Source organism: Trichoderma gamsii, assembly GCF_001481775.2.
Source record: "Trichoderma gamsii strain T6085 chromosome Unknown Scaffold_16.2, whole genome shotgun sequence".
Classification (NCBI taxonomy): Eukaryota; Fungi; Ascomycota; class Sordariomycetes; order Hypocreales; family Hypocreaceae; genus Trichoderma; species Trichoderma gamsii.
This window is the reverse complement of record NW_020171353.1, coordinates 367,196-390,060: the sequence shown is the minus strand read 5'-3', so window position 1 is coordinate 390,060 and position 22,865 is coordinate 367,196. Positions and strand designations below refer to the sequence as shown.

General features: G+C 50.4%; 10 protein-coding genes across 10 annotated transcripts; 3 read left to right on the top strand and 7 right to left on the bottom strand.

Annotated features, from left to right (window-relative positions):
- Positions 1-675: 675 nt before the first annotated feature.
- TGAM01_v205286 (hypothetical protein) lies at positions 676-1,125 on the top strand (the record flags this gene model as incomplete). Its single annotated transcript, XM_018803328.1, has 1 exon — positions 676-1,125. The coding sequence occupies one exon, from the start codon at positions 676-678 to the stop codon at positions 1,123-1,125; it is 450 nt and encodes a 149-aa protein (XP_018663366.1).
- A 167-nt stretch (positions 1,126-1,292) lies between these two features.
- TGAM01_v205285 (hypothetical protein) lies at positions 1,293-2,520 on the bottom strand (the record flags this gene model as incomplete). Its single annotated transcript, XM_018803329.1, has 2 exons — positions 1,293-1,670; positions 1,759-2,520. 2 exons carry the CDS (start codon positions 2,518-2,520, stop codon positions 1,293-1,295), a joined length of 1,140 nt encoding a protein of 379 aa, XP_018663367.1.
- Positions 2,521-2,826: 306 nt separating this feature from the next.
- On the bottom strand, positions 2,827-3,663 carry TGAM01_v205284 (hypothetical protein; the record flags this gene model as incomplete). The annotated part of the gene is made up of 1 exon (XM_018803330.1): positions 2,827-3,663. The coding sequence occupies one exon, from the start codon at positions 3,661-3,663 to the stop codon at positions 2,827-2,829; it is 837 nt and encodes a 278-aa protein (XP_018663368.1).
- A 925-nt stretch (positions 3,664-4,588) lies between these two features.
- On the top strand, positions 4,589-6,345 carry TGAM01_v205283 (hypothetical protein; the record flags this gene model as incomplete). Its single annotated transcript, XM_018803331.1, has 4 exons — positions 4,589-5,131; positions 5,199-5,291; positions 5,340-5,567; positions 5,635-6,345. 4 exons carry the CDS (start codon positions 4,589-4,591, stop codon positions 6,343-6,345), a joined length of 1,575 nt encoding a protein of 524 aa, XP_018663369.1.
- A 245-nt stretch (positions 6,346-6,590) lies between these two features.
- Positions 6,591-8,918, bottom strand: TGAM01_v205282 (hypothetical protein; the record flags this gene model as incomplete). The annotated part of the gene is made up of 3 exons (XM_018803332.1): positions 6,591-7,746; positions 7,796-7,918; positions 7,984-8,918. The coding sequence occupies 3 exons, from the start codon at positions 8,916-8,918 to the stop codon at positions 6,591-6,593; spliced, it is 2,214 nt and encodes a 737-aa protein (XP_018663370.1).
- Positions 8,919-9,528: 610 nt separating this feature from the next.
- Positions 9,529-10,964, bottom strand: TGAM01_v205281 (hypothetical protein; the record flags this gene model as incomplete). The annotated part of the gene is made up of 4 exons (XM_018803333.1): positions 9,529-9,823; positions 9,881-10,275; positions 10,337-10,745; positions 10,813-10,964. 4 exons carry the CDS (start codon positions 10,962-10,964, stop codon positions 9,529-9,531), a joined length of 1,251 nt encoding a protein of 416 aa, XP_018663371.1.
- A 1,088-nt stretch (positions 10,965-12,052) lies between these two features.
- On the bottom strand, positions 12,053-13,005 carry TGAM01_v205280 (hypothetical protein; the record flags this gene model as incomplete). Its single annotated transcript, XM_018803334.1, has 3 exons — positions 12,053-12,251; positions 12,324-12,805; positions 12,910-13,005. 3 exons carry the CDS (start codon positions 13,003-13,005, stop codon positions 12,053-12,055), a joined length of 777 nt encoding a protein of 258 aa, XP_018663372.1.
- A 582-nt stretch (positions 13,006-13,587) lies between these two features.
- On the top strand, positions 13,588-15,708 carry TGAM01_v205279 (hypothetical protein; the record flags this gene model as incomplete). The annotated part of the gene is made up of 3 exons (XM_018803335.1): positions 13,588-13,848; positions 13,902-14,796; positions 14,855-15,708. 3 exons carry the CDS (start codon positions 13,588-13,590, stop codon positions 15,706-15,708), a joined length of 2,010 nt encoding a protein of 669 aa, XP_018663373.1.
- An 890-nt stretch (positions 15,709-16,598) lies between these two features.
- Positions 16,599-19,222, bottom strand: TGAM01_v205278 (hypothetical protein; the record flags this gene model as incomplete). Its single annotated transcript, XM_024549612.1, has 4 exons — positions 16,599-17,224; positions 17,313-18,233; positions 18,531-19,059; positions 19,139-19,222. The coding sequence occupies 4 exons, from the start codon at positions 19,220-19,222 to the stop codon at positions 16,599-16,601; spliced, it is 2,160 nt and encodes a 719-aa protein (XP_024405645.1).
- A 1,961-nt stretch (positions 19,223-21,183) lies between these two features.
- Positions 21,184-22,272, bottom strand: TGAM01_v205277 (hypothetical protein; the record flags this gene model as incomplete). The annotated part of the gene is made up of 1 exon (XM_018803337.2): positions 21,184-22,272. The coding sequence occupies one exon, from the start codon at positions 22,270-22,272 to the stop codon at positions 21,184-21,186; it is 1,089 nt and encodes a 362-aa protein (XP_018663375.2).
- Between the last annotated feature and the right edge of the window lie 593 nt (positions 22,273-22,865).

Below are 22,865 nucleotides of genomic sequence, written 5' to 3'. Positions count from 1 at the left end.
CATGAATTTCAGAAATCATAAACAACCCCCAATCCATCCATCCATCCCTTCATCACGCAATCTAGATAAGGCTGATAAAGCAACCCTCCAACCCTCCACCACTCACCGAACCACCGCCCCCACGTGGTCCTCCCAGAGCCTCTCCGACAATCCATTCCAATCCATCCACCCATGAGGGGTTTGTTTATCTCGCTAACATGCCAATGCAGTGATACTGTGTAAGTGATTAGCATACAGTGGACTGAGTAGGTAACTAGCCCAGCAACAGCGACGAGTGATGTGCAAGAACCAGGAAATGTGCCCCCGGCTCGTGCAAGCTAGGCGCGTCTCGCTCCCGCAGGCAAACACCTCTGCGTCGCGAGAATCCGGGGCTTGGCAGCCAAGCATCTGCTTGATCGACGAGCGCGGTTGGCTCGAGCGACTCGGAATTATTTTTTTGAGTTGTAAGACATCTCTTGACAAATGGGGTAAGGCAATTTTATTAATCTCAACAGCAACGGCGGCACCGGTTGATGGTGGCTGTTCATATAAACAACACCCACCAGCATCTCTTCCCTCGATCTAGGGTCCTCATCGTATTCTATAATGCTACTGAACTTCCATCTCCCCTTTCCCTGAGTTTCCACCTCGTCAGCGTCCCTTTTCGTGCCTTTTCGTATCTCTGACATAATTGCCATGGACAAAGTCACGCTGCTCACGGCATCCCGGCTCGAGCCCACAGTTGCTCTGCGGCCCCACTCGACTCTGATCGTCGGCCTTGGCAAAGCGTTTGCTCTTTCGCTTCAATTACATCATCGTTTGCTCAACGTTTCCCTATTTATCTGCCTGCAATCGTACTTAATCTCCCACGCTCTTCTTGCCGCAGCTTCATATACTTGCAAACACCTGCTCTTCTATGCATTCATCGCCTCCGCATTTATTCTCAAACACGCATTCGCCATGTCCACCAAAGCCATTTTCGACATCTGGGACTCCAAAAGTGTCCAAAACATCCGCGCCAGGATCTTTTACGAATTTGCCGTCTTCATCTTGGGCTGCGGAAACGCCATGTTTCTCCTCATCTTCTGGCCCGGCTGGCTGCTCCTCGCCGGTCTCTGTTTTGCCGCATGGAAGCTGGCTGGCTGATTGATTGACCCTTGCTTCTGTGCGGAATATCCAATCGCAGAAATGACAATAATCGATAAACAAGATCCCAGCTCTCTATCACAACTAGCCAGCGACAAGCTTGATATGAAGCTGAATTTCATTCGCCCAGGTTTCTACTTTGAGCTCCAATTTCACATTCACCCTCTTCATTTTGAAAAGAAGAACGTGTTTCCACCAGTATCCTTCCGGATCTGCGACTCATAATCCACCTCGGGATCAAACTCTTGCCACGTGCTGGCCGGATATATGTGCTTGTGTCGCTCATACCACCGACGATCCACCACCTTTGTCAATGTCGGTTCTTCACCGAAACCTTCCAGCGTGGAAATATCTGCTTGTCGCGCCCTAGCAGCTGCCGCCTTGGTCGCCGCAGTCGTCAAGACGCCGGCCGAGGGATCGGAGACTGGATCAGTCGAAGTTGAGGTCGAGGCTCGCGCAATCGGTGCTTCGGCGCTATAGTCAAAGATGCGAAGGCCTCGGGGACCGGTACTCCTGTTGACGACGAAATAATAAAAGTCGTAATGCTAGCAACAGAATTAGCATCTTCGTATGCATATACACTCAGAATAGAGATAGAAATAGAATAGACGAATAGATGATATAAAGACTTACATGAGGAATAATCACTGTCCCTCGCACCAGCATCAAATCGTCCACTCCCACTCTAGCCCAAGCTCTCGTTGCATTTGCCTGTTCGCCAACGCCAAGCTCCGCGCCCACCTTGCGGCTCTTGTCCAAAAACACCCATATAAAGTCGCCCTTCTTCATGCGGACCGTCCCGCCGGGCGTGTTGGCGCCATCGTAAAACACAAACGGGATCGCAATCTCGGTGTCCTTGATAGACTCCTGCAAAGCAACAAACTCGCGCCGCAGAGCGTCTCGCTCCGCAGCCTCTTTGAGAAGCGCCGCTTTGGTCACTGCTTTGGGAGCCAGGCCCACGGCAGTATTCGCCTTGAACTTGGCCTTGGCCTTCTTCTTGTCGCTCCCGTCCTTGTCGCTCGGTGTTTCAGAAGCGGCGCCACTCGCAATCTCGGTGTCGTCTTCGCCTTCGTCATCGTCATCGTCGCCAAAGGAGAGCAGCTTCTTCTTGCCAGGGTTCTGCTTGCCCTTCTTCTTCAGCTTCTTCTTCAGCGGCCCGGGGCCAGCGCTGCCGGCGGAATCACTGCCAGCGTTGTCAGGAGTGCCTGTCAGCGAGCGGTCCGGTTTTGACGTGCCTGAGAGCGCGGCCTCGCGGGCTTCGCGTTCTTGCTGCTCGAGGACTTGGGCGCGGCGCTTGCGGAAGTCTGAGAGGGCGACGAGGCCGACGGTGTGTGTTGACAGTCGCTCGTTTGTAGTTTTGTTCTGCGCTGTGAAGCGCGAGGCGTTGTCCGACATGATGCCGAATGACGCTGAGATTCAGCTGTATCGCGATACAAAATTGAAGGAATAGGCTTCGAGGTCGAGATGACGCTTGTATCCACTAACCAAAAGCTGAGTGCATAACAAGACCTGCTGACACTGTATTTACTAGTGTTTATTGGCTACACAACACAGTGTGCCTGCTCTATGCTTGTCATCACATAGAGATCATGAATACCCTAGACAAGAGGTTAAAATCGAAGAGAACGAGACTTTTTAACATATTTCAAATTCAGAAGCTATTGAATCTTTTAAGCTACACAATTGACATTAATTCATCAATCACGGAAGCTTGCTACCCGCTCTTGTCGCTTGTCCCACCTGCGAGTTTGTTGTATCCTCCGCATATCTCTTATAAACCTCAATGTACTTGTCATCGTCACTCCAAGTGTTCTTCACACTCGGATGGTTTTCCACAGCCTTCATCCACAAGTTCCATCTCGTCCACGCATTGTCTTCACCTCCTTCTTGCGGTATTTGAAGCCCTCCCGGCTTATAGTGGTCCAACAAGAACAGCCGCTTCGCCCAAGGCGCCAGGCTTATGTCCACCAAGCTGATATTCTTCCCCAAGAACCATGGGCCCTCGGCATCCATCTGCGCCACGAGCGTCTTGATATGGCCGTGAAGCTCTTCTCGTGCTTGATCAATGGTGAAGCTTTTGTCCGGTGTGTGCTGCAGAAACTTGTAGAACGCTGGGATGATTCTAGTGCTGATGTGGTCCATCCACAGCCGAGCCCTGGCTTTCTGGTATGGATCTGACGGCAGCAGATGAGGGCCGTACTTGGACTCATCTGCGTATGCATCCTCCAGATACTCCATAATGACAGAGCTTTCATATAGAGGTTTCTGTTCCGATCCGGTGGTATTGATGGGCACGCCGAGAGTAGGCACCAGACCGCGAGGATTCATCTTGAGAAATGCCGGCTCTTTTTTGTACGGATTGATTTCCACATACTGATGGGGAATCTTTTTTTCCTCCAGGGTGATCCAAGCCCGTTGTACAAAAGGACAGAACCATCCTCCGTATAATTTGAGGGGCTGCTCGTTCTCGTGGAGAGCCGCCAACTTTGCGGCGGCACCGCTGGGGGCGGAATGGATTGAAGTGTCTACGCTGGGCATCTTCAATTCTTGCCTGGGTCCTTGTGTCGGCTCGAAGCTGATATGATGGTGATAGAGAAAGAGTGGGATTTCGAAATGCGACGAGATGGAAAGCAATGAATCCAGATCGGGCAATCGAATGACGTTATTGACAGGACCCCGCCAAATCGAGGGGCATTGCTCTAAGAGCTACAATCCATGGATTGAAAAGGATGGAAGTCATCTACAGATTCCTTGCATTTCCTAGATATTTGGCTGTTTCGCCATTTAATTCATGAAAAAGTTTTGGTATCTGGCAACATTTACTTATTTTTTCTCCCTCTTGCTCAAAGTACATGTAGTTGGCTGGTGCGAGCTGGTACTCACACGCATGCATGCAGGCATGGCCAATCAAGCAAGCATATATACAAGTGGCATTCATCATCGGCTATTTGCACTTCATTTTTATTCTCAACGTTTTATCTCGCTGCCGTCAAATGCATTCACTGATATAGCAGTACTAATGTGAATGTCTGGGGTAGTACCAAATGCTGTATCCGCATGTTCTAGGCAACCAGCTGTTGCAGCTGTCTACTGTTGTTTACGAGATGAGACGATCAAGTTACTTGGTCAACATAATACACCCAAGCTTCAAAATCTCATGCAGCACCGGCCCGTGCACTGTGGGCCGCATTCTCACTTTCGAATGAGATCTCGAGGTCCCTTATCCGAAGTTGAGTCGCGCCAAAGTTGCAGGCCTCCCGCATTCAAGACACCTTGTTTGCCCGCCCTTGCGTGAATAGCATCAAGCACTGTATCTTGTATAAAGGCCCCCTTGCTATCTTATTTTCCCCCCATCTCTTTTGCTATCTCGTCCCCATTTCGATTCTGTTATCCTACGGCATCATTGCGTTTTATCCGATCATCCACTTCTTGAGCGAAAACTACCTTGAAAATTTGAGAGAAAATGAGTTCTGCATCCTCGTCTTCGAGCGGCAACTCGGATGCAACAAGCGATACTGACTCTACGCTTAATGCGCACATGAAGTTCTTTAACCTAGATGATGGCGATGAAGACAAAGAAGAGCTTGCCGCATGCCCGTTGTTCACCCATGATGTTCTCAAGTATGGAACTTCTATGGACGAGAACCCTTTCACTCAACATGGCCTTCTTGGTGGCGTGGTCGAGAACAACGGCGCGGCCTATGGTAACGTCGATGATGTTGCAAAAGACCCTCGGCTGTATTTTAACGCAACGGCGCCTTCGAGCGTCTTTATCTGTGGCAGTCAAGGCTCTGGAAAGAGTCATACCCTGAGCTGCCTGCTGGAGAACTGCCTCATGCAGTCAGAGGCAAATGTTTTACCCCGTCCACTGACAGGGATCGTATTTCACTATGATCCCTGGGTGTCTGCTACCAGGGGCTCACCTTGTGAGGCGGCATATCTAGCTTCTGCCGAGGATGTCTCAGTGAGAGTTTTATGCCCTCCCACCAACGTTCGACAAATCCAGGTACGTACGAGCATGATACTGTGAAGCAAATGAGCTCGGGATTCCTGAATTGCTAATATTTCCACAGGCTATTTACTCCAAGCTACCAAATGTCCAAGTGGAAGCTCTGCGCATCAACCAGTCCGACTTGAATACCAAGCGCATGATGGATTTGATGGCCGTAAGCTCCGTCCAAGGCAGCATGCCTTTATACCTGCACGTTGTGCAGCGCATTCTGCGAGACCTGCGGATTGAACAGCAGCAAAAGAGTACCAGTTTCAACTATCTTGAATTCAAGAATCGTCTCATGAAAGAGGATATGGCCATTGGCCAACTGGTGCCTCTCCAGCAACGACTCGAAACGCTGGAAAGTTTCATGGTCAAAGAGCAGGTAATCAAGGTGGCTGGTAAAGCTGTCAAGCAAAGTGTAGGAAAAGGAATAGATTGGAAACCCAAGGTAAGTCATCTTTAGTCTTGCTCAGCGTCCACGGCCTATGAAACTGACACTGTAACTTGGGAAATAGGCGGGCCAGCTCACCATAATCGACCTCTCGTGCCCTTGCGTAACAGAAGAGACGGCCTGCTCTCTCTTTAATATCTGTCTAAGCCTCTTTTTGGAACAGAACCCGGAGGATATTGGCCGTGTGGTCGCCTTGGACGAGGCGCACAAATACATGACTGATACGGCAGAGTGTGAAGTTCTGACACAGGCACTTCTCTCCAACATTCGCCTCCAGCGTCACTTGGGCGTCCGAGTCATAATATCGACACAAGAGCCTACTATTTCCCCCAAGTTACTAGACTTATGCTCGGTCACGATTGTGCACCGATTCACTTCTCCCGACTGGCTCCAAAGCCTGAAGAAGCACTTGGCCGGCGCGTCAATCTCGTTATTGACCAAAACTAGCAATGGTCATTCTGATGGCGACGATAACATGAATAGCCTTGCTGCGGATATCAATCCCAATGACTTTGCAATGAAGCTATTCAGCAAGATCGTAGCTCTTCGACGTGGCCAGGCCCTATTGTTCTGTCCATCTGCCATCATCGACGTGCTCACAACGGCACTCAAATTGGAGAACGGATCTTCTACCGGCAATGCATGGGATAATTCCAAGGACTCTGTCTTAAAGGAAGTCAACCCGCAGCTTGTCAAGTTGTCCCATGGCCACATGAAGATTCGTGTGCGCAAGAGAATGACGCAAGATGGAGGAAGAAGCATCCTTGCTGTCTAAATTTGCTTGTTTATCTGGGCGTTGGTTAGGACAATGGACTGAATGTAAAAAGTTCATGTACCCGTGGAGATGATGTGTATTAGATTTGTTGATTTTATTTCCATCTCATAGCTGAGCATCTACCTAATACATTGCGTTACTTTGCCCTTTTCGCCCAGTGGTATACATCCTTTTCGTTAAATACAAACAATGCTCGCTTGTAGAAGGCAAAATATATGTAGCAAAACCTGCGTTTAATCACATCATCACTCAAACCGTGAATCAGCCATCATCGCCGTCATATCGAAATTCAACATATTCTGCAACACCATATCATCCATCATGAGATCCATCTGGTACACATTCGTAGGCTGGTGTTGCTGCTGGTGCGGCTGTCCTACCATATACCCTGCCGAATGGTCCACGATAGACTCATCCACCGCACCATGATGAACAGCTAGATTCTGGAACCCAGAATGCGAATACGACGAACTGTTCATCGACGTCGGCGTAGCCTTCTGTTCCGATACCGTGGACGGCACCGAAGTACCACGCCCGCTTTGACGTACTAGTAGATTTCGAGATGCCAATCTCAGCAAATACGTCCGAGCAGCTTCTTCCCCGCCAAAGATGAAGCCTATATCAGAGATCAGATCATCGGTAACTTCTGGCACCGGAGCGCCATTATTTCCCATATCCACCAAGCCCAGCATCTTTGTCAAAACCTGCCTCCCGCGGCTCGCAACAGGAGATACGCATCCCTCATCTTCCAAAATCTTGAGATCGTCCGCCATATTTCTAATTTGCTGCCAAACATTGTGTATGGGCAGTGAGCCCTCGACTAGAAGAAGCGCCGTGACTGTCACGGCAACGGAAAACACCTGGTATGCCTGCGGGAGGAACTTTTGAAGCGAGGTACTTGATTTGTTCCGTCGGAGGGTTCTGTATACGGCCATGGCGTCCTCGGCTGCTTCGGTGCATTTGGCCCAGGAGGCGCCGATGCGATGCGATATGAAGGGACGATACATGCGAATGCGCTGGGTACTGATGCATGTGCGGATAATGTGATTTTGCCAGGTAATTATCTCTCCCATTGGATGGGGCAGCGGGGGCGGTCGGCCCTCTTGATCGAGCTGAAAGAACCAGGGGTAAGATCTGGTAATACTGAGGACCTCGTCGTCTAGTTTGCAGATGGCCTCGTAGGTGTTGCCGCCGTTGGGATCACTGTAGCAGATATGACTGTTCATCAGCTTAAAGAATCGGGCTCTGAAAATGTTTAGCATCATGGTAGTCGGCTCATTGTCAGGACGTGGCCGCAAGAATGCATCGGTGATGTCGTCGTCGTTGCAGTTGAGTGGTAGAGGGACTCCGGGAGTCTCTAAGCGTATCAGTGGAGGACGACCTAAGCAGATGGATTGGAATCTATGAGAATTATTACTTGGTTCTCATCAAAAGCATACGGAATTCTTACGTGTCTGAATCAACGAGATCCCACCATATACGATGTCTCATCTCATCATGCAACGTTTGAGAAGGGGTCAGGTCTTTATCCAATCCGAGAGTCTGAGCAGTCCTCACAGCCTGCCCCAGCCGTCTGTAGAGCACACTTGTTAGTAGAGCCGTCATATTGATCCACGCCTATTCCCGGGAAAGGCTCACGAGTTTAGTGTATCAATCTCGTTGGTGGAGTACCAATAAAACTGCGTAATAGAAAAAGTCTGAAGCTGCATAATGCACGGCTTCGACTCGTAGTCTCCAGCCCTCAACGCTTGGTGAGAGACCTTGTGCCATACATGTGCAAGGTCCCGGATCAACTCCTTAGGACATCCGAATATCTCAGCCGTCACAGGAGGTATAAAAAGGGCGCTGACTGAGATGATGGTGAAGACAAGTGCTGTGAACATAAAGTCCATCTCCCGGCCGTCCTTGGCATCCCAAAAGTCGTCATACTGGCGCCGAAACGACGGCACGTGCGTGATCTGGAAGATCCAGTTGATATGATCGAGGTAGTAGTTCACCATCAGGTCGCACATGGACCGCGAAGGCAAGGCAGACCGCAGCTGCGTCTCCCAGTATCGCCGGTTGTCGTCTCCCTTCATCATGTTCCAGAGCAGAGACGGCTGGTTCGCGCACTGAATTTCCGCGAGGAGCTGCGGAAGTGAAGAAACAGGAATGGACGTGGTGTTTGCGTCTAAGCCGAGGGCCCGGAAGAAGGATGGCACATCTCTGGCCTCAGCAGCAGCCAGCTGACTGTTCCGGAACGAGAGCAGGCCCACGCCGGTAGAGCCATCAGTACTAATGGACTCTCGGACCGAGGACTCTACGTTGTAGGTACCCTCCGGCGATGCGGCATCGTCTTCCGCCGTCTCGCCTCTGTCCCTTGGCCGGCCTGGCCTCGGCGGCGCCGGATTCAGGCGGCAGAACTTCTCGCGACGAAAGCGAATGCAGGTGCCACAGGGGATTTTGCGGTCGCACTTCAGCTTGTGGCGGCGACATGCAAGGCAGCTCAAGGGCTTCCGGCCGCCTTTGTTGGTGCGCTTTGCCTGGCCATCCGTCGCCAGCGGCTGCTCATCAGCGACCGGAGATTCGGACATGGGGCCGCGATGTTTCGGAGATGGGCGCCACAGTTCTGGAGAGTTGGCCGGATTGAGTGCAGGTGCATTGAATTGTCGCCGATTAAGACCAAAAAAATTGGAAGAAAAATAAGGTTAAAGGTAAAGATATTAGCAAGGAAGAGAATCAGAAAGAGAAGACACTGCTAATTAAGACGTGGTGGTTTGGATTGTTAGACTTGGCAGAGGGAAACCCAATTGAGAGGCGTTGCTAACCGAACTTATCGCGCCACTGGGCCTGGTTGAACGGAGCTGACTATATCGACTATGAGAATACGAAGCAAATAGTAATCACCCAGATCCCATCTTCAGCTTCCTCTTCTATTTTTGTACATAACTTTCGATTCGTGATATCAAACTGTAAGCAATTAATCTATCCTGCATCAACGGCTGATCGGCAGTTGGTCATTATGCTCGTGAAATGTTCAGTAGGTTACTGTAGTGTTCTACAATCATTCATATACGTGCTTCCAACATTGAATCTTCTACATATCGCTATGCAATAAATCAAATAAACGACGCTATTCTATGTTACATACACATCCATGTGATAGTTCATGCACTCGGCTGCGGTGGAATCATATCGGTTCAACTAGTTAAACGGCTGGCTCAACAGCCCCTCAAACTTTTCAACTATCGCTGCAGCATCTCCCTGGTAGGATTGCGCAACAGCTTCATCTCGCTCCTTGCCCCTCTCGGCACCGACAGCCACTCGCTTCTCCCCGAGAGCGCGAGCTCCCTTGACGAGAACCGACGTTCGCGGCTGACGGCTTTCTGCAAAAGGCCGGAAGATGTCCGAGATGGCGCCGAGAGCTGCAATGTTTCCCTCGATATCTTTGCTGGAAGAGAGATTTGGGAGTGCGGAACTCAAGTGGTAGCAATCCTCCCTGGTTTGACGAGTCAGTAAGTAGGCTTCAAACAAAGTATGGCTCAGTTCCACTCACATGGCCTGGTTGGCTCCCTGTCCTAGATGAGGGCTGGTAGGATGGGCGGCATCCCCGACTAGCACGCATCGCTTAGAATACCACTGCTCGGGCTTCAACTCGTCTCGATCAAAGAGACCAAACTTGATGATGCGTTCCGAAGACTTCACCCCCTGGATGATGCTCTCATCCCACCCCTCGAGCAGCTTACACAGGACATCTTGCTGAGCTTTCATCTGGTCAGCGGTAAAGGGGCGCCATGTCTCTTCTCTCTCCTGAGTTTCACGCTGCGTGAGAGCCCATGATGTGGTCTTTGGGCCGACTGGGTAAGCGATTACGTGCGTTCCATCGCCGTACCAGTTGCGCATGGCTGCCAAGTCTTGCAGAGGCCCCGGTGTTTCTGAAAGGAAGGCGGTCTTTGGGTCCCTCCGTTAGTTGATTAAATTCAATAGTAGATTTGGAATTGTTGAACCATACTTGTGTGAGACCCGTAAACGAAGGGGCACCCTCTTCGATCCCCCGTTGCTTTAGCAGAATCGTTCTTGCTGCTGATTTGATACCATCACATCCAATGAGAAAAGACCCCGTGACTGATTCGCCGTTGCTGAAAGTTGCCGTGACTGAGTCGTCGTGCTCTTGAATATCAACCAGTCCCCACCCTTCTCTTACTTCGATACCCTCTTCCAATACCTTGTTTTTCAGCAACAGATTTAAGCTTGTTCGTCTGATACCGGCGGCAGGCTGCTGGTATCTCTCGGCAAAGGTGGATGGCAAATCGGATTGCCCCAGCACTTCCCCTGAAGCTTTGGCATCCCAAAGAGCTTGGAGTGGTAGGGACTCGGCCTTGATCGCGTCTGCAACCCCGATCATGTTAAAGACTTTGAGTCTGTTATTCAAACATTAATACTCTTTTCCCATTCATCAGCAGATTTCATGTCCGGAGTACAACATACCCGTTGGACATCACCATCAACGACGCTCCAGCAGTACCCAGCTCTCGAACCTTTTCAAACACAATTGGATGATAGCCCTTGCGCTTGAGAAGAATTGCAAGCACAGGTCCAGCTACACCGCAGCCGATGATGAGAACAATAGGAGAATCCATTTCCAAGTTTATAGATCACGAGGAATGATTGTCTTTGCGAAAAGAGCGCGTCAATGTTGTCAAGCAATTGAGGGAGTGATTGATTCATCTGCCTCTTTCATATTCTCCATTCTCTCCTCCATCTATATACAAAATCTACAACCTAGCAATGGTTTTCTACACTTTATAATTACTCTCCGAGTGACTCAATCGGCGAGGCCGTGTGCTTGATTTTTCAATATTGCTTCATGGTTCATGGTGCGTGGTCAAGTCCGAATGGCCTGACCGGAGAAAGAGACCATCTCCGGTCGCTGGGCGGCGCCAGATCTGGGACCCTGTATGGCTGCCGGAAAAAAAAACCGGCACTAGAGAGGTTATCAGCACACAAAATACGGAGTACAAAGATGCCATGCGCACATACCAACATACAACGCTACTATACTAGTAGCAAGAACAGTGCTCTTTCAATCATAATGCATGTGTATATTCATCTTGCTGTCTCGTCTTTTTTTGCTGACACCCTTGTCGGTGCCCAAATAAGCACCGCCGCCCGTTATTGTAAGAAAAAGACGGGCTTTGATTGGCCAATCCTGTCTATTGATCACAACTTGCCCTCTTATACACCATTACTCCTAATCATCAATCTTGACTCAGTCATTGAACTCTAACTCCTGACTAATTTTCTTTTTTTCTTGAAAAAACAAAGATCTGTGATCATGTCACAGAAAATGAATCACTGAAGTGGCAATAGATGCTGCGAATGCCTCCAGCCCCGCTTTTTCTACTCTTTGGATGTTCCCCCAAAAAGGTAGACGGCAAAGAGGATCACACGTCCCTATCCTGGAGAAACAGGGATTGGCAAGATTTCCGAAGCAGTAAAACAATCGATTCCTGAATAAGTCCAAATTAAAAGAGAGGAATCGTCAAATCTATTGGTAGAAAAAAAACTCGCGCTTGTTCGTTATAGTACATCAACGCCATATTCCATTTCCATATAACCAAAGGCAACCATTGAGCGCCAGTTAACTGCACAACATATAATCACACAACCTTTTTCAGTTTCTTCTTTTCTTCTTTTCTTCTTTTTTTCTTTCTTTTCCGAGTCTGTATTACGACCCCACGCTGAATCCAAATGATCCATCAAAAACGTCGAGCTTCTTCATGTCGTTGTCCGGACCGCGAAGGGATTTCAGAATATCGACATCCGGGACCTTGTTTGCGGGATAGAACAGCAGGAGGTTCTCCAAGTCTTCTTCTGTGAACTCGCTGATCTCCTCCCACTTGTAGGCGTCGCTGACCTTGGACATCCTATCCACCAGTTTCAGTCAGCATCTCCGTGTCGCGTGTTTCTAGCACAAAGTGGCGTTTAAAAAAGCTTACCATCGCATCCGCTTCTGGCTGTCTTCGTGGTTGGGCGCAACCTTGCGCAGCCGTGATCTCAAATCTCCAATCGTCTCGATAGCGTTGCCGACATTCTGCGGCAGTTGGCTCGCAATGTGCCGCCGCAGCGATGCCGCCAATCGGGGTCCCTTGCCGTTGGTGCTGACCATGACCTGCAGCGGCCCATCGCGATGGACGCTGCCAAAGTAGAAGTCGCACTCAGGGGGCACGTCGGCAATGTTGGCCGGGACTCTCTTCTCCTTGCACAGTTTCCAGATGGTCGTAGAGGCTGCCGGGTCGTCGATGGCGACCAGCACCATGTCTGTCTTGTCGAGATCGGAGGGCTCGAACAGTCGGTCGATGTGTGTAACTTGCTTCTCGGCGATTCGGTATGCGACCTCCTCATTCAGCCCGGATGCAGGGCAGACGACGGTGACTTTTGCATCGGCATTGAGGCAGTTGAGAATGCGGCCAGACGCAACCTGCCGATTGATTTGCTTGTTAGTTCTGCAGCTCTTGTCCCAATCGTCAAGAGTCCAGGGAGCCCGTGAAGCTCTTCAGAGATTCGAAATGCAAACAGTCGTACCTCGCCACCGCCCACCACCAGGACATTCTTGTCCTTGATGCGCCATGCTAGAATCAAGCTCCCTCCCGGCTGCACCTGCGGAAATGATTTGCCCATGGTTGAAGTTCGTATTAAAGTACCTCTCGATGTGTTGTGTGTTGTCTGAGGCGGAAAGGCCGGTGTACCAAATTCGAATCCAAATGTCCTGAGTCTGAGTCAAGGTTTAAGCTATGCTCGGTTCGCCTTACACAAGTGGCGGAATTGGAGATTTTTCGGAGTCTCGATAAGACACACGCAGCGATAGGTGTTGAGCACTGATGATCCACTGTTTGTGCTGTCTCCCACATCAGTAAAGCTCTCGGCGCGCTTGACGCTTCCCGTCCGCTGTAGCTAGCGTCGGCGCATGCCCTTTTTAGCGCTCTGATGGGGACTGGAGCCTCTACGTCAACCTCCTGCACCCCTGTAGCGTGCGCTAAAGCCAGCGAATCGCGGCTGGCGGCTGAGCGACGCAACCATTCCGCACAGCCCCCTCTTGCAGCCTGCCTTAGCGTTGCCTTGCGCTCTGCTCTGCTCTGCCTGGCTCTTTCAGCGATGCAGCTCGAGGCACGGATCGGCCTGTTCTGGTCGTCTTGCTGTGCTCTTTGTGTTTCTTTTCAGTTCTAATCTTCTTTTCCTTGCTTCGCTACGCAAACCATCGCCATGTCTCGCAGGCTCGGCGGCGGCAGGATCCTGGGCAGTGGGAAGAGCCTTGGCCCGACCCCTCCGGCTCGATCATCCAGTCCCTTTGCTCCCTCTGAGAGCACCGTCTCCGTGGCCTCGTCGTCGATATCGCCACCGGCGAGCGGCAGTCTAGCCGACCTGAGCCAGGATATTGGCTCCAGCATCAGCGTCGGGGCACAGCCAAAGGGCAGTTCGGCGGATCCGTCGAGCCTTCTGTGCCCCATCTGCAGCGAAGAGATGGTATGAAGCCGTGGAAATCAAGCCGTGACGTATTCTTACTTACCATATAGCAGCTCACCTTGCTCCAACTCAACCGCCATATCGATGATACTCACCAAGAGCTCCCTGCCGAAGAACAGAACGAAGTCAAGACATGGTTCGACAAACAAGTCCTCAAGGCGAAGCGCTTCCAGCCGCTGTCGATGATCAACATGAAGCTGCGTGGTCTCGAAGTCTTCGAGTCAAACGAGACCAACTTTATTACACCGCCGCAAGCCCCAATAGCATCCGCCAGCAAGCTCCCGATTGAAGCTCCCGTCGACCCGGAGGAATTTATAACGAGAAATCACTGGCAGCGCTCTACGGGATATGACATGTGCACGGATCCTACTTGTGGAAAGGGGCTTGGACCTATAAACGGAAACGTCAACTGCAGGAAATGCGGACGCCTCTTTTGCGAGCAGCACACCATGTACCAGATGAAACTGAGTAGAAGTGCCAACCACGAGCCTGTCCGCGGTTACTGGGCTAGAGTATGCGAGACATGCTACAAGTCGAGAGAAGGATACAACGACCATAACGGCACATCGGTAGACCATACGGACATGTTCAAGGCCATCAGGCGAAAGAAGGTGGAGAGACAGACTCTGGAAATTTCACGTCTCGAGAAGAGGTTGACAAAACTCACGAGACTACTTGCCAACTCCCCCGAGGCGCTCACAAACGCATCAAACGGCTCAATATTAGCTCCTGTCCAGTCACTAACCGGTCAAAAGAACCCTCGGAAATTGATTGAACAGTCGGTAGTGACATGGGAGGAAGACGACAAGGTGCCAGAGTGCCCATTTTGTCATCAAGAATTCGGCTCCTGGACGTTTAGGCGGCATCATTGTCGAATATGCGGCCGCGTAGTGTGCGGAGATCCTCAGACTGGCTGCTCATCTGAAGTTAGCTTAAGCATTGCTAGTCGTACGTGTTGCTTGTCCGTTGTGAGAATCGTCCTATTGTAGGCTAACCTCGATTATAGCAACCGGTCCTGGCGCAGAGAAGCCTCCGTCAGCTACTGCCGGCCATATGGCTGTGGATATCAGAATGTGCAAGGATTGCAATAGTACCATATTCTCTAGTCGTGACTTTGCAGCATCCCTGGCGCATAGACCTCCAGACCAGCGAGCCTATGAAACTCTTCGACAGTTTGAAAGGGGTATACGGCAGCTTCTGCCAAGCTTCCATCGAGCCCTGTTAGCCTTACAGCCCGAGATGAAGGAAAACGGAGAAGTTGATCTCAACAAACCTCCACCTACACACGCACAAATCCAAGAAGCGAGCAAGATACGGAAACGCCTTATAGACAGCTTCACCAAATACGGATCTGCCGCCAAGAGACTGCGCGACTTGACTGCCAATAATCCGACTCAACAAAGACTCCAACTCGCAGTGTACGCTTCGGCGAGTACATTTCTACATACTAACATGCTGCCGCTTAAAAACCTACCGCAACTGCTTCGTCACCGATCGACGCCATCCACCTCCTCATCACACTCACATTACCTCCCCTCAACAAACCATTCAGCGTCAAGCCTACGGCATTCCGAGCTGGCCGAATCAGAAAATGTCTCTCAGGCGGCCAGCGAGACCAGCACGGTGGTCAGCTTGCTGGAGACGGAAGAAAAAGACCTCAGAGAGCGCCTTGCCGTGCTCGAAGAACAAAAGTTTATGGTTGAAGAAATGGTCAAGTCAGCCACTGGATCAAGGAGATTCGAAGAAGTCAGCGCCTTGTCTCGGAATATGGATGAGCTGAATGGTGAGATACAGGGATTGAAGAAGAAGATTGGGGACGTGGAGAAGAAGTGGGAGGTGGCTTACCGGAATGGATCATGAGCCGAAGGAGAAGAGAAGCACTTGGTTCGCCTTGTTTACGAATATTAATACCTTGGAAGCGAAATGATTTATTTTATTCATCCTCGCTTGGACCGGGATTTCTGGTTATTTATCCGCATGGTACGGCGTTTTTGGCGGTTCAGCAGTTGATTAACGAATCATTTTCTTTTGTTTAAATGGCGAAACATGGGAAGCGCTTCTGTTTGAAGGGTTTTGATTAGAGGTTCGATTTACGATATCGTTAAGAGTAAATATTGAACTTTTAGTGGTGCCAGATCGTTAATTGACTAACTAACCTATCATCTTCACATTGCGAAATTCACATTGCGAAGTGACATTTCATCGAGTGAACAAGTGAGAATCAAGCTTTTTTTTTTAACTTCTCTTTTGAAGACCGTCGATTACATTACATGCAATAGAACAAAGAAACAGATATTTCGCTATACAATGACCTAGAAATAACGTAAGAAAAGAGAAACCCTCCCACCATTCTAGGATCTTTAAAAACATGAAACAATAAAGTGATGTACATCCATCCAATGATCCTGAAAACCTAGAAAAACACCATCCTCCTTCCGCCCTCAATACCCGAGTGTACAAGAAAAACAAAACAGAAAGCAGAAGAAGGATGCTTTATATCTGAGAGTATGCATATATGTATATATGAGAAAACAGAAAAAGAAAGGTGATGATAAACCGCAACGTGGAAAAAATTGTATCCGAATGAAAAGTGGCAAAGGACACGGACACAACGTCTCCAAGGATGCCAGACCAAGATATGCAGTATACAAATATACAGAGAATTCGAATATCGAATAGACAAGAAGAGCTCTCCTCTTCGAGAAGAGAAGATGAGATGAAGAAAGAACGGAAAAGAGGTGGCGCTTTCACTAGTGCACTACACCTTCAACTCCTCCTAGGAACCTCCTTACCCTCCCAATCTCTAGCTCATCCTTCTCGCTCTCAACAGCCTTCAGCAGACCGTCTACAACGGCATCCACCTCAGTCTCAGGAACACCTGTGCATAGTGCAACGACACGCCGATACTTGACTTCGACGTCGCGGCTCCGCCCCTTGAGGGCCATGACCATTTTGCGTGTAACTTCCCTGCGGCTCTCGATGGCGCGGATGCGTGCCCGCAGGATTGTCGCAGAAGGAAGCATTCCTTCGCTGGCGAAGCCGCCGCCACCAGACGCTGAGGCCTCTCCGGCGGCTTCTAGCATGGCAGCGAGTTCGGTTTCCCATGATGATGATGGATTTGACTGGGCGGCGTTGGACTGTTCGTTCATGATGCGGAATTGGTCATCTTCTCGGGCGTGTGTGAGGTTGGCGACCTTTTGGCGGGCCAGTTGTTGCTTCTTGAGGGTGGCTGTGATCTGCTCGATGCTTCGACGGGCTTCGCCTAGTTGGGCTGATGTCGTTCGGAGGGTAGAATGTAGATTATCTAATGAGGCTTGCTTGCTTTTCATTTCTTGCTGGAAGGTGGCGCCAGTCTCATTCAGGAGATGGGTAATGGCTGTTTGTATAGAGTTAATATATGATAAAAAAAAAAGGAGGGTGCTGATTTGAAGAGAAGTAAATAAAGTGGATGAGCTTTGGCTTACATTCGATAATCTCGTCACTGCTCTCTCGGCTTCGCTGGCTGGATCCAGGGGCACCATTCTTCTCAGCTGTGGCATCGCCGTTCATCTTTCCATCAGCATTCTCACCACCAATACCAAAGTCCAGAGGCCGGAGTCCGACACGGTTAGCAATTTCCGGGTCAGCTCCAACCTCTAGCAGCTGAGAGATTATACTCCTGTTTCCGATCCGGGCTGCGATATTGAGCGCTGTATCTCCTGAGCTATCCTGGGCATTGACAATCTCAGACATGAACCGCGCAATACCCATCTTAGGGATTGATTGTGATCCGTTGATGCCATTTCCATTCAACAGTGTAGCTTGGCTGTTGGGAACGCTCCCTTGCCGCACCACCCATTCAAGTAGGCTTTCGAGATAGTATCTGCTGGCGGCATTGCGGCCTTTGACAGCACTTGTGACTGCAATGTGATGCAAAACGGTACGTCCTTTATGATCACGGAACTCAATGGTGCCTCCCAAAACTTCAAGGAGATCTGGAAACGAGCCCTGATCCATAGAATTTGTGACAAGGCATGCTCGCATGAGGGCCGTCTCTCCAGATGCATTTACTCTGCGGGGTGAGGCGCCAACAGCGATGAGAGCTCGTAAAAGAGGCATTCGTGCTAGCGTGGCTGCCCAGTGAAGAGCGGTGTGGCTTTGAGGGTCGATGGGCATGTCAAGTTCGAGAGGTGTAAGGGTTTGGAGCATTTCGTGTGATGACTCCTCCGTGGCCGAGTCCATAAATAAGCCCATGAGCATGCTGCGTTTTAGCTCTACGTCGGGAGACACCTCGTAGGGCAGAGGAGGGGACGGGCCGCTGCCTTCATCAATGGCATCGCGTTCATTAATCGCACTTTGCGTGTACACAAAGGATTCGTTGGGCTCCGTTGGTGATCCCGGAAAGGCTGCGGCATAAGCATCCATGTTTTGCCCGTAGGCTCCAAAGCTATCGGCGGGGGTCATGGTGACTCGTGCACGTTTTCTCGGGGGTTCGTTGTCAGGCATGCTCACGCTGCCATTTGGCTGTTGATGTTGGTGCTGTGACTGCTGTGACTGCTGCAATTGCTGTTGCTGTAGTTGTTGCTGTTGCTGTGTTGAGTAGGCAGAGTCAACGGCTGGGTTAGTGTAGTCAGAGGTATAGCTCTGTTGGGAGTTGCCAGGAAAATCATCGCCATTCTGCATCGAGGGCTGTCGGCTGAAACTGGGAGCTCTTGATGGCCCATTGCGATTTCTAGGTCCGGGAGAGCCGAATCGGGCCTTGCTGATGGCGGCGACGGCATGGGACGCCGTGCTGGAGATGTTCTTGAAAAAAGTGCCCGACAAGCCATTGGGTCTCCCATCACCTCCGGCGTTATACATGCGCTTCCTCTGCGCGGCCATGGCTTGCTCCTTTGTCGGGGTGTTGAAATCGCCGCGGCCTGCAACGCCTCCATCCTGGCCCATGTCGTAGGTCAACAGCGGCCGCAGCAACTCCTCCACGCCGTACTGGCGGCAGACTTCAACGCCCCGGTCGAATTTTATCCAGGTGCCCTGATATTTGCCGTAGCCTCCCTGGACCTTTTCGTGCTCACCGATCTGGATCTCCTTCTCGAGAATCTTGGTGCGTTTCCCCTTGTCGACGCCGGCTACTTTGAGAATCTGGGTGGCATTCAGCCAGGAGTCGTGGCGGCGGCGCATAACGGCAACGTTGTTGACTTCCATTTCGTACACATCGACACCCGAATAAGACGCCTGTTTGTCATGTGTTAATCAATGGCCTCACGGGTGCACAGGCCGAGCGCTGATATTGGCCCAAGGCGGGGATACATACCGAGTATATCTGCGGCCCGTCGACGCCGCCGTTGTAGCTGCGGTTGAACGAGGCCGCCCGCCCCGTCTGCGACTGCTGGCTCATTGTGAAGGACTGTTGCGACGATTGCGACGCGGATGGCATGGCCAAGGTTGTGAATCGGGTGAAGACGAGATTGAGGTTGTCGCACGAGGATTGGACGACAAAATGGAGGTGGCACTAGCTCGTAGGTTTGCCTGCCGATGCCAACTCAAAAGCCTAATCCATACACAGAAGTGGAAGGGGGGGAAACGAGTGAATGCGCCAAAGGCTCCGGGTTCGTTTTCGGCACGCTGCCTTTTTTCTTTTCCTTGATGTTCGTTTCACTCTTCCTCGTCTCTTAGTCGCAGCCTCGGGGATCGGTCAGGGCGCTTTGGAGATGCGAGTCTGTGTCGGGGACAAGATGAGGCTTCGGTCCGCGTGGCTTGCTGGCAGGGTGACAGCAGCAAATCTGCAGCAAAAGATGTGTGCAAGGTATAACAACGCCTGCTTCTGCCGAGGGGAGGGGGTTCGACGATGGCGTCTCCGCTTTGCAGCAATAGCCGCGAATAGAAGAACAGGCCACGACAAGATATGCAGGTCCTGGCTGAGGGCTGGGCTGCGCAAGAGGAAAACAATCTGGCTGAAGCAAGGGCACGAGCTTTTTGAGGCTCTGGTTCCTGGTCTTGGGGGATGGAGTAAAGGGCAAGCGTCTGAGACTTGTCCGGCACTTGTTTGATTGATTGCACACAGGGCAGGTTATCAAGAGAAGACACTTTCAACTACGCAAGATAAAAACAGGAACCCGCCGTTGATGCAATCGACCAAAAGGTGCGGTGGGGATATGCAGCCGGTGGCATAAGGCGTTCCCCGTATGTACATCAGACCTGCGCTGCAGGAAAAAGAATCGAGGTACGCTGCGCTGCGATGCGCGTGCCGAGTCGGAGCATGTAACGCTGTTAATTGAAATCCGAGCTTGGACGTGTCTGTTTCGTGATTTCGTGTCGGGCGTGTCGCGCAGCGCGACTTTAATGACCCTTTTTTCTACTGCTGATGGTTGAGATGGGCGCTGGTGGGGTTGGATAGCCCTGGTCAGCAACCGAGACAGGCGATAGTGATACGCCGAGACCCTATTTTGGGGCTTTGGGCTTGGGCTTGGGCTTGGGCTTGGGCTTGAAGAGAGTTTGTTTACATGCACTCTTTGGCCTTCTTTGGCTATCAACATTTGGCCTCTTTACCAATCAGGACGAGAAGCCGCGAGTTGCGGTGAGAGCTTGTCCAGCTGATGGCTCTTGTCGCAGCTGCTGTAACGGCACTATCGCGGGATGATGTATGATTGCAGCAGATCAGGAGCCGAATGTAAGTCATCAGCTCTCAACATGTGCATCTGGAGGCTTTCATTTGCACCTTTTGCAGTAGCATCGCGATGGTTGCATCCTGTAATGCTACGATACAAGCAATGATACAACTCAAAACAAGCCACTAAAGTCGGGCGGTAGCCTTTGCAACAAGCAGCTGAACAGCTCACATGATCCAGTGCATCCAACCCCACGTTTCCAGATCTTCCCGCACCACAGCCGAGCGTCGTAATCGAGTTGTGTGTATGGATGTACTTATGTAAGTAAGTCAACAGCCTCTATATTGTCTTTGAACCTTGTGTGAATATTCTTGCCCAAAGCAAACATTAAATGGATGCTCGTATGCTCTGTATGATACGAGCAAACGCAAGTTGTTATTGGCATATCTCGTGATCCAAACAGCCACAGACCCATTGCATGGGAACCTGCTTGGGGCCTCTCGGCATCTCCTCATAAGGCTTTGAAGAGCCGGAACTGAAAGCCATCATTTTATTCCTGAGCGCTTGTCTACAAGCTTATGTCAAATAATATTTGTACATCTCCACTGCGCCTACTGCTAAAATACCCAATAAATAATGTCCATGTCGGACATACATGTCTAAACACAAAATACAGTCATTGATCCCCATGTCCTTTTATCCAACACCATTTTTTCCACTGTACAACTTTCACTCTCGTCTACCAGCAGCTTCACTTCATCTTGGCCAAGTCTCGAAGCATCTTGACAGCTCCCGGCGTCTCATACCACGCAGCAAAAGTATAGTCGAGGATGAACAAAGCCTCTTCTTCCGATCGCTGTGCATATCCATCAAATTGCGGCCTTTGCAAAACACAAGCGTCCGGATTGTCCACCATCAGGTTCCAGAAATGCGGGTTGTAGTCTCCAACGGCCTTGTATACTTCTCTGATTTGGCTCTTGATGTTCTTCATCAGCGGCTCAAGCTTTTCCGGCCTGCTCAACAGGCTGTGATGCCGAAACAAGGTATCGCGGCGGACAAGCTTCCCATCAATGAGTCCGATAATTTCGGGTGGGAACGTGCCGCCAAGCGCAGTGGTGGTGTTTTGGACGGATTGGAGGTCGAGCAAGATTCGCACCTTGATCAACAGCAATGTCACAGCGTGGCTCAAATCTAGATACGACTTGGCTGTCCACGCACGCTGTAGAGGCTCCTCAAGTGCGTTTGCATCTTTCGTATCCACAAAAGGTAGAGCCATGTTGCCCCAATCGTAGTTTGGATTCTCATTCACGTCCGCATACCACCTAAGGAAATCGTAGGCATCCTGGTCTCTGCCGAGTCGAACATAGAGTGCAGGGATGATCTCGTGCACACCCAGGCCATCGGAACGGCTCAGTCGCAGCATGTCCAAATAATGGTCCAGCATATCCTGCACAAGATCCCTGGGGCCACCTGGGGTACCGTAGCTGTCATTCATGATGTGCGCCAGATCAAACCGCGCAACCATATATGGACGCGTTCCCATGATTCTCCAGAAACGACCAGCATGTTCTTCGAAGACGTTTTCAGGTATGTCGATATCTTCCTGCCACTCACGCAGCTTCTGCTCCTCCTCCCTGTAGCGTTTATGCGCCTTCCTGAGCAACTTGCATGGGATCTTGTGATCTTCACGATCTTGGACCTGGCAGTCTCGCCCACAATAGAATACAGCCTGACACGCTGAGCAGCGGAAGACCTTGTCGTTTCGCTTACATAGCTCGCAAGCCCGTGGCGCTAGACCATCGAGGCTGTCGATGTCTTCAATGTTCATAATGAGAGGCATCTTGACCGCAGTGTAGATGAGTGATAGTAGAAAGAAAAACGATGTGGCTTGAAATCGAAACGGAATATTTTGAGTACTTAGGGGATAAATGTATTGCCAAAACGAATTGGTAAGGATAATACTTCTGATCCAAGTACAGCACTGTCTGCTGCTGGATTGCGGGCAGAACTGTGGCGCCTCTATAATTTCCAACCTAAGAGCAAATGGTTAGCGGTCTAACATCCGGCATTTTGGGTTCAGCATGAAACAAACAAACCGAACTTCTCCACTTGAAACGCAGCTAGTTTGCCTCGAGCAGTTTGCCTCAACACGTTGGCAATGCTTGTGAGTAAACTGACTCTTTTACCCGTACTAGTGCGGCGCGCAAATCTTGCTCTATAAATCCAGTAACATCAAGTTTAGATAGCGCTTCACATGCCAACGCAGGGGAAATTCACTGGGCAATCAATACTGCATTTAATTAACCGATTGCTACTACTTCTATTTGAATTCAAGAATTATCCAAGAGACATTATGAGTCGATGACGAAGCGTCACCGAGACCCAGATTGTCACCGTGCTATGTTTTAATACTGAGAATTGGCCGGGGTTTAA